Here is a 17,996-nt window from a genome sequence, read left to right as displayed (position 1 = left end):
GGTGGTTTGAGCGGGTTTGGGGCAGAGACAGGCCTGCTGGGCGTTCAGCAGGGACCCTTGACCTCCCCTGGTACTTTTAGTCTTGCTCACCACTTTATAGATCCATTGAGCTGTTTGGGTACACAGCGAATTCACTGCACACCGTTCATGGGTTTGAAATGTTTGCTTATTTTAATGCAAGTTTGGCCAGCCGTGCTGTAGTGGAACAGATGCTGAGTACGCAGATTCAGGCTATAGCACAATCATCTTTCCCAGTTACAGCTTGTAGTTGCAAGCACCTCCCCATCTCTAAACCCAACTACTGAAGCTGTGTCACTGACTCCTGAAAGGTGGGCCTGGCTGTGACTCCCTTTGAAAGGAGGGCCTGGCTGTGACTCCCTTTGAAAGGAGGGCCTGGCTGTGACTCCCTTTGAAAGGAGGGCCTGACTGTGACTCCCTTTGAAAGGAGGGCTTGGCTGTGACTCCCTTTGAAAGGAGGGCCTGGCTGTGACTCCCTTTGAAAGGAGGGCCTGGCTGTGAGTCCCTTTGAAAGGAGGGCCTGGCTGTGACTCCCTTTGAAAGGAGGGCCTGACTGTGACTCCCTTTGAAAGGAGGGCCTGACTGTGACTCCCTTTGAAAGGTGGGCCTGGCTGTGACTCCCTTGGAAAGGAGGGCCTGACTGACTCCCTTTGAAAGGAGGGCCTGGCTGTGACTCCCTTTGAAAGGAGGGCTTGGCTGTGACTCCCTTTGAAAGGAGGGCCTGACTGTGACTCCCTTTGAAAGGAGGGCCTGGCTGTGACCTCGTTTGAAAGGAGGGCTTGGCTGTGACTCCCTTTGAAAGGAGGGCCTGACTGTGACTCCCTTTGAAAGGAGGGCCTGGCTGTGACTCCCTTTGAAAGGTGGGCTTGGCTGTTCGCGGGACTGATCACATGCCCCTCCCATGGTGATGGCCGCTGTTGTATCACCCGCTGGAGTGTGTGAGCTCCTAAGGCGGAGGTGTGAACAGATGGGCCCGGCTTCACACAGCCCCAATAGCGCAATCTACCAGCCCAGCGCTAACGCACTGCTTCAGCCCCCCCTCTAACGCACTGCTTCAGTCCCCCCCTCTAACGCACTGCTTCAGCCCCCCCCTCTAAAGCACTGCTTCAGCCCCCCCCTCTAACGCACTGCTTCAGTCCCCCCCTCTAAAGCACTGCTTCAGTCCCCCTCTCTAACGCACTGCTTCAGCCCCCCCCTCTAAAGCACTGCTTCAGCCCCCCCCTCTAAAGCACTGCTTCAGCCCCCCCTTTCTAACGCACTGCTTCAGCCCCCCCAACGCACTGCTTCAGCCCCCCCAACGCACTGCTTCAGTCCCCCCCTCTAAAGCACTGCTTCAGTCCCCCTCTCTAACGCACTGCTTCAGTTCCCCCTCTCTAACGCACTGCTTCAGCTCCCCCCTCTAAAGCACTGCTTCAGTCCCCCCCTCTAACGCACTGCTTCAGCCCCCCCTCTCTAACGCACTGCTTCAGCCCCCCCCAACGCACTGCTTCAGCTCCCCCCTCTAAAGCACTGCTTCAGCCCCCCCTCTAAAGCACTGCTTCAGCCCCCCCTTTCTAACGCACTGCTTCAGCCCCCCCAACGCACTGCTTCAGCTCCCCCCTCTAAAGCACTGCTTCAGTCCCCCTCTCTAACGCACTGCTTCAGTTCCCCCTCTCTAACGCACTGCTTCAGCTCCCCCCTCTAAAGCACTGCTTCAGTCCCCCCCTCTAACGCACTGCTTCAGCCCCCCCTCTCTAACGCACTGCTTCAGCCCCCCCAATGCACTGCTTCAGCTCCCCCCTCTAAAGCACTGCTTCAGTCCCCCCCTCTAATGCACTGCTTCAGCCCCCCCTCTAACGCACTGCTTCAGTCCCCCCCTCTAACGCACTGCTTCAGCTCCCCCCTCTAAAGCACTGCTTCAGTCCCCCTCTTTAACGCACTGCTTCAGCCCCCCCCCTAAAGCACTGCTTCAGCCCCCCCTCTCTAACGCACTGCTTCAGCCCCCCCCTCTAAAGCACTGCTTCAGCCCCCCCCCTCTAACGCACTGCTTCAGCCCCCCCAATGCACTGCTTCAGCTCCCCCCTCTAAAGCACTGCTTCAGTCCCCCCCTCTAATGCACTGCTTCAGCCCCCCCTCTAACGCACTGCTTCAGTCCCCCCCCTAACGCACTGCTTCAGCCCCCCCCTCTAAAGCACTGCTTCAGCCCCCCCCTCTAACGCACTGCTTCAGCCCCCCCCTCTAAAGCACTGCTTCAGCCCCCCCCCTCTAACGCACTGCTTCAGCCCCCCCCTCTAAAGCACTGCTTCAGCTCCCCCCTCTAAAGCACTGCTTCAGTCCCCCCCTCTAACGCACTGCTTCAGCCCCCCCTCTAACGCACTGCTTCAGTCCACCCCCAACGCACTGCTTCAGCCCCCCCTCTAACGCACTGCTTCAGCCCCCCCCTCTAACGCACTGCTTCAGTCCACCCCCAACGCACTGCTTCAGTCCACCCCCAACGCACTGCTTCAGCCCCCCCCTCTAACGCACTGCTTCAGTCCACCCCCTCTAACGCACTGCTTCAGTCCACCCCCAACGCACTGCTTCAGTCCCCCTCCCCTCTGTTACATCAGAGCTAACTTTGATGTCTGCCCTCTCAGAAACACTGGATGTGTTTAGTTTGACTCCTCATGAAAAGCTGTTGTCTCGTTTGTCCCCTCAGAAAGAGTTGTGCAACATGATTCTGGACTGCTGTGCCCAGCAGAGGACCTATGAGAAGTTCTTCGGCCTGCTCGCTGGGGTGAGTTCAGCACTAATGCCATTCTCAGAGCTGCGCTGGTCTTTCAGAGACTGCGTTAAATAAAGATGGGGAACACAGTGACCTGTCTGTTTCTCCTTGACAATTGCGCGAAAGATTTGAAAACTGTGGCAGTTTTCTTTCTCATTCATGCATCGTTCCCTCGTTCTGATCTGCCTTCTGGTGCATTGTGTTTGCAGAGGTTTTGTCTGCTGAAGAAAGAGTACATGGAGAGTTTCGAAGCCATATTCCAAGAGCAGTACGAGACCATTCACCGCCTCGAGACCAACAAACTGCGTAATGTGGCCAGAATGTTTGCGCATCTCCTGTACACAGATTCCGTCCCATGGAGTGTGAGCACCGGCCCGATGTTCAGTGTTCCTCGACTGTTACTTATCCCGTGCATTCACATCTTTCTTGCACCATTTAACCTTATTTAGTTCTGAGATCGTTGGTGTTTTAAATATCACTTGGCATTTGCATTCTGTTAAATTGCGTGGCTGAGCAGCAGTTTCTGTCCTACAGGTCATGGAGTGCATCAAAGTCAGCGAAGACACGACTACGTCATCCAGCCGGATCTTTGTCAAGATTCTGTTTCAGGAGCTGTGCGCCTACATGGGCCTTCCCAAACTCAACGAGAGGCTGAAAGATGTGTGAGTCCTGCTCTCCTTCTATTGGGGTTAGCGTTCTGCGCCGTGGATCCAAGAGGCGCCATTTTTAAGAGCTGGCTGGATGTGAGGAGGTTCCCTGGCACGACTGATTCCTCGGTTGTTTTTGTTTTACAGTACATTGCAGTGCTTCTTCGAGGGCCTCTTTCCTCGAGACAACCCCAGAAATACAAGATTTGCCATCAACTTCTTCACCTCCATCGGCCTGGGAGGTCTTACGTAAGTGCTGCACCCTTCGCCTGGGGATGCCCCCTGGACCCCGCTTCAGCTGCTCTCACACTCTCTCTCTCTCCTGCAGAGATGAGCTTCGCGAGCACCTCAAGAACGCCCCCAAAATGATCATGACGCAGAACCAGGAGGTGTCGTCGGACTCAGACTCCTCCTCTTCCGACTCCTCCTCTTCCTCCTCGGACAGCGAGAGCAGCAGCGACAGCGAGAGCAGCTCTGACTCCTCTAGCCAGTCAGACTCCTCCAGCAGCAGCTCAGGTACTGACCAAGCGGCCAAAACCAGACTTCGTTTTTGAAGCTCATTTCCTGGTCTTGTTGTTCCTGGTTGCTCACTAGCACCACTGCGGTTGGCTCCAGTATAGGTGTTTTCATATCTGGTTTCCATGTAAGTCTACAGTACAAATGCGGTCAAAATACAAAGTCAATAATTTTTTCTCACAAGAACAAATAGTCACAATATGTGTATTTTATTCGTCTTGTGGCTGTCCATGGGTCGATTTCATGATTTATTGTGTAATTTGGGCACTGTTATAATATTTGTTGTGGACCAATGAGGTACAGTTTGTGTCACTTTCTGATTAGTGTGGAGGACTAAGCTACAGTACGGGCTACAGTCTATGGTCACCGTGGTGGGAGGTGGCGCCTCTTGGCCTTGACATTGTGGCTCCGACTCATCGTCCACGGTCCACCTGTGCGAAGTCAGAAAATGCTGGCATCCCATTTCGTAGTGATTTCGTTATGGCGTGTGCTATTTACAGCTGCACTAGACGACCATAAAATAATCCTCCTCTGAAGTTTTTTCGGTAGCCAAGTCATTTTTACTATTTCCTTTAGCCTACGTAACCAAATGTGACCGGTGCTGGTGTTTTGGTCCTCAAGTAGGGCAAGGTCATTTTTCAGTTTTTCACAGATTATGAAAGTGCAGATTATAAACTTTCAAATGATGTTTCATACGTTGAAATCTGAAAATAGTTGAAGAAGATATGCTTATTTGCATGTTGGTACTCCTAAAATCAAGTATCAGAGAAAATCCCCTTGAAAGATCTTGAACTTTTCACACTTCTCACAGGGAGATAATGGGTGGGAACAATAGCTAGTTAACTCCACCCCAACCACTCCCCCACTAGAGTACCTGTCAATCCTTGCCCATTTAGGGATTACCCTATTTGAAGCTTTATAACTCCAGATGTGAACACCACAGAGACTAGAAAAATGTTTTAAATGAAGCAATATATTTGTACCATTTATAATACTAGCTTAGATTACTTTATATTCATAATTTTGTAAGAAATAAAGTGCCACAAATGCAATGGTCAAGGCAAAAAATCAAAAATGAATTTACTCCTTTTTTAGTTTGCAATGAAATACTGGGAGATTACGGGTTAAAGTATACATGTCCTGGATCAAAAACTTCTTGACCACAAGTTCATAAAATCTAAGGGTGGATATGTAGAACTACTAAAGATCTATGAAGCATAAACTAAGCAGTGTACCCAGCATCTCCAAATCTACCCAAAATGTCTAAATTATTAACACTGGTCTAAAATAGCTAAGGGTCCAGAAACAAATCCAAAATCTCTCCAAAAAGGAATATAATGCTTTTTGTCCATTGTAAAGCATATGAGCCCCTTATGAAGGTTTAAGATGAAACATAGATATAATTTAAACATAATACAAAATTATAGTCACACAATGCTGCACAGTACCTAAATGTGTAATAATTAACTCTTGTATGTATTTCTATACTCTGTACACTCCTATGTTTTCTTGTATGGGAATGGGACGATATGAAAACAATTTTCAGCCGTCCACCACGTTTTGGCAGTGTTTCAGCACTCTCCTCATCACTGTTGTATGCGTCACAAAAACTATTACACTACTAACTAACGCTTACATTACAGTGTGAAATATCCACATTACATAATACCACTAACCTATTTAAAGACACTCAATTTCTAAAATAACGTATATAACCGAAATATTTTGAGCAGTAATACTTACATTGCAATGATGAAATCTTATCTATGTTCAGTAGATGGAGACAAATCAATGACAGTTCTATCCGCTTCTGTTTTGCTCTAGAAAACGATGTCAGATAGGTCTATCAGCAAACATATGGCTTAGCTATGCCCAGAAGTCCTCAATAATAATGGTATTTTCCAAGGAATTATGAAAAATCGTTGACAACGTTTCGTTAGGTGCAACGTCTTTTAATGCTACCATATATAGAGCGAATGCCATGGTAAGAAAATGTTCGGTTACGCTAACCTATAAAACGCTATTCCAAAAGCAAAATTAGACATGTTATACATCGTTAGAAAGCTTATACTCTCACCTACTGATTGAGCGTCCACCATTGTAGCAACCTCACAGAGTAAACAAACATAGGCTTCTACCACACGGCTTTATTTATGGGCGGTGGCTTGACCGAAACAAAGTGACAATAGCCAACGAAATCAAACATGCTAATTAAACTGCACCCCCATCACGCCTCCAAAACCCGGCTGTAAGAATCACTAAAACAAGCCGACTTTGCTGACAAATTATAAGTATTTAGTGACCCTAAAAATGTTGTTTATTCTATTGAGTGACTTCTTCAACACTTTAACTTTCATAATATGAAAAAAAGGAAAACAGTAAAAAAAAAAAAAAAAATTTAAAAAACCTTTTTTTGCCTCCTAACGCGATTTCAAGATTTGCGACTTGCGGACCTTTTCTCCAGCACCCGTCACAAATAATTAGTTGGCAGAAAGCGTAATCAGGTAACGCTTATTTGCTATATTTGGTAGTCCAGTAGCCTATGCTAAAACAGTTCGCAACTTCGGCTGCCAAGCCATTTGACTAGCTAACTAACGCTAACCGGCAAATATTCAATCTGTCAAACGTGTTTGACGGCTTGTCAGTCGTGTACATTCCGTAAATGTCTACCTGGGCCATGCTTCACAGATGTGACAGAGCTACTATAATCCCGATTTTGGGATAAACACTGCAAAATTTTCAGTTTCACGAAGCGAATTAAGAGTCTTAAGGTTTATATGCTGGATAACATACAACACACGATGAAATCACACACAGAATTTAACAAAATTAACCATCATTGTCAGACTGGCATTTAGAAAGGAACATGTTTTTAGCATTTAAGAGACCGACAAGAGCATTTAAGCCAGTAGTTCTCAGAATCGGTCCTGGGGGCTCCTCATATTGGTGTATTGGCTTTTCTCCATTGGTTTTGATGATCTACAAGAAAAAATAATAATAATTAGAAATTCAATGTACATTATTTTTGTCTTCATGCACCAGGTGGAAAACTTGCTCTACAAAGTGCGTTGTCATATTTACACGCCTGCAGATCAGTTATTAAAATACTTGGTAGATTTGTTAATCACCGCTGAAAGTGTTAATTTTTATTCGTTTAAAAGTGACTTGCGAACGATCGGTCAGCTAGCATCACCCAGCAAGTGAACACCACAAATGGCGATGGAGTAGCAGTTACTGGCTCATTAACTGACTGTGGCGAAAACCTATGGTGATAACTTGCTCGGTTAACAGCAGGTCTACCAGACAGTTAGTTATATGAAAATTAGCCTAGTCAAAAATCACCAGTACGCATCTCTGATTGATTGACCATTAGTGTAGTCAATGTTCTTCCCCTGTGGTTCATATTGCTAATGCGTGAGCTAATAGCCTACCTAGCTCACTGGCAAGCTATGCAAGCTAAGCATATTCGTTTTGCTGAGAAACATAAATTGAAGATAACTGAACATAATTTTATTATTAATGTCTTACATATAACGTGATTACATGACACAGTACAGTCATGGATGGAAATTAAACTCCATAAACATTTGATAATATATCTTAAAGCATAACGGCAGACAGTCAGCTAGCCTGACTGTCATAATCCGTTCAGGTTGATGGGCTTTTCCGCACCGGACTGTCAATCACATTGTAAAAATCACAGAACCGCTGAACTCTATGATTTTGGCTCCAAATCGAGAACATGGCCGCGCACGCCATTGAGCTTCAAAACGTGTTTTAGAGACCCACGGAGAGTCAATGCGTGACGTCACAGTAGCTTTGTCCATATTTTTTACAGTCTCTGGTACTGACCCACTGCTCAGGTACTGACCAACCCCTCAAGTACAGACAGACTCCTCAAGTACTGACCAACCCCTCAGGTACTGACAGACTTGTTAGGTATTGACGAACCCCTCAGGTACTGACAGACTCCAAGTACTCACCCACCCCTCAGGTTACTGACAGACTCCTCAGGTACTGACCAACCCCTCAGGTACTGACAGACTCCTCAGGTACTGACCGACTCCTCAGGTACTGACCAACCCCTCAGGTACTGACGGACTCCTCAGGTACTGACCAACCCCTCAAGTACTGACAGACTCCTCCAGCAGCAGCTCAGGGACCCCCCCCCCCCCCCCCCCCCGCCATCCTCATACGGTTCTCTTCCTCAGCTCTGCCAAGTTGTGTTAATTAATCGCCCCGTCATCCAGGAGCTAACAGCGCACAAGTGCCTCAGAGGGATTTGTTCTTTCACTTAGTTTAAATACTGAATCCTTATCTGGAAACCAATCAACTCTAATTACACCTCACCTTTATGACTTTAATTAGACTGTGTCCCAAAATGAGTGATTGTTCTCCCCTATTTCACACATCTCTGTGATCACTCTGCACTCTGTGTGTGTGTGTATGTGAAAGATGGTAAATGGACTGCATTTATATAGCGCTTTCATCCAAAGCGCTTTGCAATTGATGCCTCTCATTCACCCATTCACACACACTCACACACCAAGGTACCAATCAGCTCATTGGGAGCAATTAGGGGTTAGGTGTCTTGCTCAGGGACACTTCGACACTCCCTGGGCGGGGGATCGAAGCAGCAACCCTCCGACTGCCAGACAACCGCTCTTACCTCCTGAGCTATGTCGCCCCAGATCACTGCACTGTGTGTGTGTGTGTGTGTGGAGCAGGGCACTGTGAGCTTGTGTGTATGGAGCAGGGCACTGTGAGCTTGTGTGTGTGGAGCAGGGCACTGTGAGCTTGTGTGTGTGAGATCACTCTGCACTGTGAGCTTGTGTGTGTGGAGCAGGGCACTGTGAGCTTGTGTGTGTGGAGCAGGGCACTGTGAGCTTGTGTGTGTGGAGCAGGGCACTGTGAGCTTGTGTGTGTGGAGCAGGGCACTGTGAGCTTGTGTGTGTGGAGCAGGGCACTGTGAGCTTGTGTGTGTGGAGCAGGGCACTGTGAGCTTGTGTGTGTGGAGCAGTGCTTGTATGAGATAAATATTCCTCGGTATTTCTAAAGGATCCCTCCTTGTTTCTAAAAAAATGAGATGTAATTACATGTGTAATGCATAATTAACAATAAATCACACATGACAAAGAGAGCAGTGTACTTCTTTATTTCTCCTGACAGCATGGAGGTCATCTTGTGTGTAAAACAGGCTCTATAAACTCCTTTCCTTTGTTTTCCTTTTCTTGCATAATCTGAAGTTTGTTCATAAACAAAAGCTGCATTGTCTGACTTCTGGTTTCATGGTCCCTGGTTTCAGGGAGACACTTTGGTTTATTAAATTTTTAGGGTTGTTGCTCATCCGAACGTACATTAGTTTTTAAAATAAGAATTCATGTCATTTCCGACTGTACAGTTCAGTTACAAACTTAAGTTATAAACTCAACTGTAGGTTTATTTTATCTGGCAAGACCACCCCCATCTTTAGGAAATATTTCATTGTCAGGTTTTGCCTGATTGTCTGCGTGTCACAGCTCTACGCTTCTGTAGTTTGATTATTTTATTTGAATTCATCAGGTAGATGTAGTTCTGCTTTTTTGTCTGGACCGCAACAGCGGGGCCAGCCCTACAAATGCGAATGTCTGTGACTGAGTGAGTGATGAAGTTACACCATTGGTCAGCCGAGTTATGAAGTTAGATGAAGATGAAGATATACTTTATTGAACCCCGTGGGGTAATTTGTCCTCTGCATTTGACCCATCCTTAGTTACCTAGGAGCAGTGGGCAGCTGCCTCTCTTGTGCTGCGCCCGGGGGCCAACTCCAGTTCTGAGGCAAGTGCCTTGGTCAAGGACACTTGCAGGAGCGCACCTAACATGCATGTCTTTACACCATTGGTCGGCCGGATGAAGTGTGTCAGGTCGAGTCATATACTAGGTTTTGACCCGGTCTTGTTATTGCTGACTTTGCAAACGAAGTCCAGATTTTGCAAGCCTTTCTTTTTTAGGTCTTAGTTTGTGTACATGAAGCACAGCAGTGCTGTCCCTGAGGGGGCCGAACCGCACCCTGGGCTGAACAGCTTTCCAGCACCACACACCTTCATGGCCTTTTCTTCCTTCTGCAGATTCAGACTCCAGACAGAAGCGCAAAGAGCAGAGCTCCGGGAGGAAGGACAAGCGCCCGGGCAGGACGTCCCATACAGAGGAGCGCCATGCTGTGAGACAGGAGGAACCTCACGGACCCCTGGACCGTCGCAGAGAGCCCCGCCCCAGCGACCACGACCGCAGCTCCCAGGACCGTGACCACAACCCCAAGGACCGAGACCGCAGCCCCAAGGGCCGTGACCGCAACCGAGACCGCAACCCCAAGGACCGAGACCGCAACCCCAAAGACAGAGACCGCGACCGAGACTTCAGCCCCAAGGGCCGAGACCGCAGCCCCAAGGGCAGAGACCGCAGCCCCAAGGACCGAGACCGCAGCCCCAAGGGCCGAGACCGCAGCCCCAAGGACCAAGACCGCAGCCCCAAGGGCCGTGACCGCAGCCCCAAGGGCCGTGACCGCAGCCCCAAGGACCAAGACCGCAGCCCCAAGGGCCGAGACCGCAGCCCCAAGGACCAAGACCGCAGCCCCAAGGGCCGTGACCGCAGCCCCAAGGACAAAGACCGCAACCCCAAGGACAGAGACCGCAGCCCCAAGGACAGAGACCGCGACCGAGACTTCGGCCCCAAGGACCAAGACCGCAACCCCAAGGGCCGCAACCGTGACCGCAGCCCCAAGGACCGAGACCGTGACTTCAGCCCCAAGGACAGAGACCGCAACCCCAAGGGCCGAGACCGTGACCGCAGCCCCAAGGACCGTGATCAGAACCGGAGTCCCATAGACTGGGACCGCAGGCCCAACCGGGAACAGAGTGACCGCCAGTCAGATCCCGCCAAGCGGCAGGACAGGGCGAAAAACGGCTCCCACCCCGAGCCGGAGCGAGAGAGACGGCGGAGCCCCGAAGACCGCCGCACGGACAGGTCACCGTCTGGAGATGGGAGGCGCAAGGAGACAGACCCCAGGGAGGGGCACAGGAATGGGCTGGAGCGGCGGGCAGAGAGAGCTGATAAGGAGAACAGGCATAGAGACTCCCGAAAGGCAGAGAGGAGCAGCGACACCTCCCCCAGGAGGAGGAGATAGCTCCGCTCTGAAAGGGAGGCCCGAGTGACCCGCATGTGGCATTTTTAAAAATCATCTTCATTTTTTTCTGGTTCTTTGCTTTTGAACTCAATCAGGACCGTTTTCTCTCACTGAAATGATTTGGTAAAGCCTTACCAAAATGTTTTCTCAGAAGTGGAACCTTCTAGCCATAAGGGTGTTTCTTCTACCATTTTAACTCCTTTCTTTTCCTTCTATATAATGTTTTTGTTGTTTATTTTGGAGATATGTAAAGTTTATGAGTTGGGAAGACTTATCATGTATTTGTAACACAATGCGAATTTGTATGATTCATGCAAATACATTTAGTGATATTTTTGTGTTAGTTAAAACAAGCAAAAGGTTTAACTGTTGGTTGACATGCTGAATTTATTAAAGCTGAGATTTTGTAACTCGTCAGTACCAAAAATTCTTACTGATAATTCTGAATTTGTTATATTTGAGCATTTAACAGGTACACTTGCCCAGAGTGATATTCACTGATGGAAATTTTTACATACCGACTGTTTGTACAGCGTATTTCTGAGTATTTCACAGAAGCAGTTCAGGTTAAGCATAGAACAGCAGTGGGAGTCAAACCTGCAACCTTTGCTTTACAAGCCCAGTTCCCTACCCACAATACTACACTTCTGCCTGTTCATGGTTGTGCCTGTTTCACAATTCTTTCAGACCAGCCTGCCACCCCCAGACTCTCCATACTATTTCAGACAGAAGCAATGTGCAATCTTTCTGATGGGTATGCTTTTGATGGGTATGGTTTCTTTATGCTTTCTGATGGGTATGCTTTTTGCATGCTTTCAGTATACTTTCTGCTGCGTATGCCTTCTGATGGGTATGCTTTCTGGTGGGTATGCTTTCTGGTGGGTGTACGTTCTGATGGGTATGCTTTCTGGTGGGTATACTTTCTGATGGGTATGCTTTCTGATGAGTATGCTTTCTGATGGGTATGCTTTCTGGTGGGTATGCTTTCTGGTGGGTATACTTTCTGATGGGTATGCTTTGTGATGGGTATGCTTTCTGATGGGTATGCTTTCTGGTGGGTATGCTTTCTGGTGGGTATACTTTCTGATGGGTATGCTTTGTGATGGGTATACTTTCTGATGGGTATGCTCCTGTATGCTTTCTGATAGGAACACATCTCCTGGTCTTTAGGTCACTTTAGGTCTGGAGGCTTATGAATGTACCTGTAAGTTCCAGCTGTTGGGCTTCACTCTTTTTTTCTTGTTTTGTTGTATTTGTCATGAAATCTGAGGAAGAACAGTTCTCTGATGGTACATGGTGACGATGCAAGTGTTTAGTTTGCTGTATAATTTGATAATGTGAAAATGGGACTGATATTTAAACTGTCAAATAACATGCTTTCATGTCCTAATGGTACATGACATCATGTTTAAGTAGTTTTTCATCCCTTGTTCTGGTTCTGGCTTGTCACAAGGAATCTGAAAGATTAGCTACAGAGCTATCCCCACAGGTTTTAGGTAGACAATGGACCGTTGAACACATTTCACTTCTTGTTGTGGCTGAGTGGGAATTAAGTCGGGTCCAACTGAACTCTCATTGGTCCACAGAAAACCAGGAGGAAATTACAACGAAGTGAATTCAATGTTGGTGCTGGGTGTTGAGCACAGCGACTGCAGAAATAGGGTTTGTAGGAGCAGCATACATGGCTAGGGGTCAGAATGATAAAGCCATTACCTCAGTGGATCCCAACCTGCCACATTCCTGGTTGGCTGATCCACTGCCCATTTGAATTGTGGAAGAATGTAATATGTCTGTTCCACTGTTCAACTGTGTTTTTGTTCTTTTGGGAATTAAATGGTTTCTGTGTCTTATTTCTGTATTGTGTTCCTATCTCTCTCTCTTTAGTACAGTAGTACCCCTAGAAACTGAACCATGCATTTTCCAGGGTTTGTTTTTTTACACCAAATGTATGTTTTTTCCTGAAGTTATTGTTGGTAGTTTTTAATGTAAAATTTGCAGTGAGTAACCTGGCCTTACTCAGGTCTTGCACCACTGTGTGCAGTGTTTTTGTGTGAAATTTGCAGTAAGTAACCTGGTCTTACTCAGGTCTTGCACCACTGTGTGCAGTGTTTTTGTGTGAAATTTGCAGTAAGTAACCTGGCCTTACTCAGGTCTTGCACCACTGTGTGCAGTGTTTTTGTTGTGACGGAACTGGGATTGTAGGTACAGTCTGGCATCGCTCCTCTAATGAAAGACGGACGTCATAAAGATGCAAGTTTTTATGTGGCTGTGGGGTGCAAGTGGGGATGCAGGAGAAGTCTGTTTTCTGTTATTAAGGCAGACTTCCCTTTCAGAGGACTATTGGAGGCAATTAGGGACTGTTGCCGTGGGCAAAAGTCTAGCCTGCTCCTGACTGTGCCCTGAGGTGACCTCTACCTGTCCAATACTGCAGCTCACAGCTCACCTGACACCTTCCTCAGTCACCCACTTTTCCTGGACCCAAGGGCATTTCAAGCCCGTTCTCGCCTTGAAGGGAAACTTCACTTTAACTTCAATTACCTCATACCAGTCTTTCAGGTAAATGTCTTTCATCATGACAACCTCTGCAGCTAGAAACCGACTCTTCACTAGAGATGGGTATTCTTCAGATTTTCTGGATACGGCTACTAAAATGATATTTTTAAAATGGTATCTGTGCCTAAATACTGCCTGAACAGATGCATTTTGTCAAATAGAGAAAATGACAATAGTAAAGAACATTAAAGAACAACTTTTTAACTTTTTATTTGAAAAGGCAAAGAATTTGAACAATTTAATTCGTTCAATTTCGCCAGCCTGGGCGTAGTTACGACCTGGATGGCTGTGGTCAAGACCAGGCTGTGTGCAGTTAAGACCAGACTGGGCGTAATTAAGACCAGGCTGGGTGGAGTTAAGACCAGGCTGTGTGCAGGGAAGACCAGGCTGGGCATTATTAAGACCAGGCTGGGTGGAGTTAAAACCAGGCTGTGTGCAGTTAAGACTGGACTGGGTGCAGTTAAGACAAGGTTGGGTGTAATTAAGTGCATGCTGGCCTAGGGGTAAGAATAGGCGGGTTGCAGTTAAGACCAGGCTGTGTGCAGGGAAGACCAGGCTGGGCATTATTAAGACCAGGCTGGGTGGAGTTAAAACCAGGCTGTGTGCAGTTAAGACCGGACTGGGTGCAGTTAAGACAGGGTTGGGTGTAATTAAGACCAGGCTGTGCGTAATTAAGACCAGGCTGTGCATAATTAAGACCAGGCTGTGCGTAATTAAGACCAGGCTGTGCGTAATTAAGACCAGGCTGTGCGTAATTAAGACCAGGCTGGGTGGAGTTAAGACCAGGCTGGGTGCAGATAAGACCAGGCTGGGTGCAGATAAGACCAGGCTGGGTGCAGTTAAGACCAGGCTGGGTGCAGATAAGACCAGGCTAGGTGCAGATAAGACCAGGCTGGGTGCAGTTAAGACCAGGCTGGGTGCAGTTAAGACCAGGCTGGGTGCAGATAAGACCAGGCTGGGTGTAATTAAGACAAGGCTGGGTGCAGATAAGACCAGGATGGATGTAATTAAGACCAGGCTGGGTGCAGTTAAGACTAAGCTGGGTGCAGATAAGACCAGGATGGATGTAATTAAGACCAGGCTGGGTGAGGTTAAGACCGGATGTTTGTACCTTGATCTCTTCGGTCTTCATTTGTCTGATTAAATAAATCTCTTGTGGGCTGAGATCACCCAAAGGAGCAGAAGTACAGAGGGAACTTACTGAACGCACCAGACGCTTTTACAAAGACTCAGAGATGGTTTCATTTCTGGACAGAACATGATATCCATTTTTAAAGTAGATTTCCACAGCCGGTTCTTGTCATCCATCCATAAACTCTGCAGTGGATTGACAGGCAGATCTGCCCACTTGTGGGGGAGTTCAGCGGCGCAGGGGGAAGAGGTGAGGGGAACAGCACCGTCCATTCGAGCTCTGTGCCCTCCAAAGCCTGGAAGTCTTCATCCTGCAACCAGAGTCGGCTGCGATTGTGTCTGCGAGAGGGAAGTAAAAGGATAATATCGCTGCCTTTCATAAAATTTGCTAAATAAAAATGTGCTTACAGGACAAATGCAAGTGTCCTGAAAGATTTACACTGGCCCTCATTTGACCCTAAGAGAAAATCCTGGTTATCTCTAATGACTAGGGCAGGCACACAGTGGGTTTACATGATGTTTGAAAAAGTTGATTTATTGTTTTAGTCCGGCTAAAACTAGACTTTTAAAAATCACGTAAACATTGTAGTCTGACTAAAATCGTACTAATTCAATTTTTTCAGAGTCGGACTAACATACCTAGATAATGGGGATGGGGTCGACTTACTACGGCATATACATGCTTCAATAGGCCAAAAATTAGCCTAGGCGTTCTGCGCACGTCCTGAAAGGTTAGAGGTTCCTCTGCGACAGGTAATTAACCCGGAAATCGAACAGCGAGCGCATAGTCGAGGAGGTATCATGGCGAAAAAAACACATTTCTGGACGGACGAGGAGACCAACTTCGTGCTATCGCAACTAAAGGAGTTAAATATCCTAAAATACATGGATGGAAGAAAAATGCGGAATGGCGAACTATTCAAAAAGGTTGCGACAAAATTGGAGGAAGCAGGATTTATAAGAAGCCCTGAGCAGATCCATGTACGGTGGAAGAACCTCGTATCATTTGTACCAAAACTAAAGCGTATAGAACGTATGAAATGTACAGTGCTGTAAAGTTGTCCATTTTGTGTCTTTAATCCAGGCACAGACAACATAGCACAGAGGAAACCAACAAAAGTCCGCCGTTCGACAAGGGCGCCGCTAGCTACTAGCTACCTGTTGTTTTGTTTTGGTTCCACTATGTGACGCAAAAGGTCAACCAGAAGAAAGTCTTCGTCAGACACACCTCGGTCAATAAATCGATTCTTTCTGAGTCATGTATATTGGGACAACGACAATAGTCCCATTAAATCTCATCTTTGGCCAAATCGAACTATTAATATAGATCGATTTCAAACGTGTATGTAAACGCACTGACTGACTTCCGCCTTATATTGAGCTGAAACTGTCGGACTAGGGAGAGAAACAGATCATCTAGCATTGTGGGTAATGGAGTAGGCTATATAACAAACTCCTTTGGGAAGGGGGGCTCCAGGAAGAGGCAGCAGATGCACTCTTGACACTGCCTTCCAGTGTGTGACCGGTATACGAATCTCTTCGGTTCGGCCCTGCTCTTTCTCGCCGAGAATCTCTGCATGCCCTAGTCAACCGGAGTGATTTCAGAAATAAGCAGCAGGACTATTTCTTCACTCATGGATCCATTCCCTCAATATTTCACATCTTGCCAGCTTATCTGTTTATTCTCAGTTGACATGTTAAAAATAGGAAAAATAATAATGGGGCAGTGAAATATTAAAGCTTTAAATAATCAAATATTTTGCAACAGCTCAGTAAGGGATTTCTGAAATTTCATGGAGATCAGTCAATTGAACAGATGAATAAAATTGCATTATTTTCTTTCAAGAAAAAATGAACCTAGGCTATCATAACATTAACATGTTTTGTGTGTGTGTGCACGGTGGGGGGGAGTTTTTCCAAAATAAATGCCAAGAAGCAATTCCTGTGTCCCAGTATGGTGAAAGTAACATGCTGTAGATTGGGACAGGGAGAAACTTTAAATTATCTGTTGATGCTATTATTTTTGACCTGACATCAAGCATTAAAACTAGGCCTGGAACAAGCCCTCTTTTTGTGCTAGTATGCCTTGGAGAGGAGAGGAGAGGGGGAGAGAGGGGAGGGGAGGGGAGGAGAGGGAGAGAGGGGAGAGGAGGGGGAGAGAAGGGAGCTGTAAAGGGATGTAACACTTCAGCGCGAGGAGATAATTTCAGTAGCTGAGATGGAGCCATTCACGCCCATTGTCTAATTGACAACTCTGACTAAAAATAAGCTGTGCTATTTCTCAGCCTTCTTTGGTGAAACCTGTTTACAATTCCCCACAATTCTAAATATGTAAAAATGTTCCCCCCTTTTTGCCACTTTGAATGTTGAATTGACTCTTCTGTTTCCTGCACAGTTATCCAAAAATGCAGTAATTCTATACACTGAATAGAGTGGTCATCTTGTCTTCGACATTGTATAACCGTGTCACCCTTGTGAAGTGTAGTTACCTGAAACCTGGAATCTCCTGCTGAGGCTTAATGAACAGAATACTCTCTCAGATCAGCACTGACCTGGGGGGGGGGGCGGCACATAAGACGCTTCCCTGCTGCCTGACAGATTGCACAGCCCTGGGTACCTAAATCATGCAGCCTCCTGCCTTCAGTTCTCTATCCCCCATCCATCTAAAACACCATTAGTGTGTTTTTTAATTACGCCCCTGGCTATTAAAAGGACTGCTTCACATCACCTCTTTCCTGAAAGGTGGCGATCTGATAAATAAGGCCTGAAAACGTGCAGATGATGCTGACAACAGATTTTACTCAGTTATTTATTGTTCATTTTATTTTATTTTTCTTTTGGTGGGGGGGTGGGTTGAAAGATGAAAGAAAGCAGTGATGGTGTAGTGCCACCACAGGGGGGAAACTGCAGGGTGTGGTTGGCCTTGCACAGCCCTTCATTTACACTCTAAAAAGGTCTTTTACTGGGTTACCATGACTGCAGCATGCAATTAACGGCACAGACCTACTTCAGAAAGGGTTCAGTGCGCACAGTACTACAGATGTGCATTACAGCTGTCTGACAAGCTGTAGCTTCAACAACAATAAATAAATCAGATTACGAGAAAATTTGCAGAAGTGGCCAGTATATGAGTCATTGGTACAGGGGAGTATGACCCTTTATGCAAGATCCAAGCTGGTCAGTGTTTTAATGTCCAGTATCGTGTAATGACTGGTTACTGAATAGT

At 46.9% G+C, this 17,996-nt stretch overlaps 1 protein-coding gene and 1 long non-coding RNA gene across 3 annotated transcripts in view; one reads left to right on the top strand and one right to left on the bottom strand.

The window, feature by feature from the left end:
• cwc22 (CWC22 spliceosome associated protein homolog) overlaps window positions 1-12,936 on the top strand; it is a 37,000-nt gene extending 24,064 nt beyond the window's left edge. For both annotated transcript variants that reach the window (XM_035393578.1, XM_035393577.1), the window contains exons 16-21: window positions 2,696-2,773; window positions 2,971-3,123; window positions 3,296-3,423; window positions 3,556-3,657; window positions 3,737-3,924; window positions 10,032-12,936. In XM_035393578.1, coding sequence (XP_035249469.1) covers window positions 2,696-2,773; window positions 2,971-3,123; window positions 3,296-3,423; window positions 3,556-3,657; window positions 3,737-3,924; window positions 10,032-11,086 — 1,704 coding nt within the window. In that variant the 3' untranslated portion in view covers window positions 11,087-12,936. The remainder of the gene's footprint in view (window positions 1-2,695; window positions 2,774-2,970; window positions 3,124-3,295; window positions 3,424-3,555; window positions 3,658-3,736; window positions 3,925-10,031) is intronic.
• Window positions 12,937-14,757: 1,821 nt separating this feature from the next.
• Window positions 14,758-16,125, bottom strand: LOC118214082. The gene is made up of 2 exons (XR_004762568.1): window positions 15,410-16,125; window positions 14,758-15,109 (listed from the first exon to the last, which is right to left on the bottom strand). It is a non-coding gene; the product is annotated as an uncharacterized LOC118214082 (long non-coding RNA).
• Window positions 16,126-17,996: the final 1,871 nt, after the last annotated feature.

The sequence above is a fragment of the Anguilla anguilla genome, chromosome 15 (genome assembly GCF_013347855.1).
Source record: "Anguilla anguilla isolate fAngAng1 chromosome 15, fAngAng1.pri, whole genome shotgun sequence".
NCBI lineage: Eukaryota > Metazoa > Chordata > Actinopteri > Anguilliformes > Anguillidae > Anguilla > Anguilla anguilla.
The sequence above is the reverse complement of the archived record's forward strand: the minus strand, read 5'-3'. Positions and strand labels throughout refer to the sequence as shown.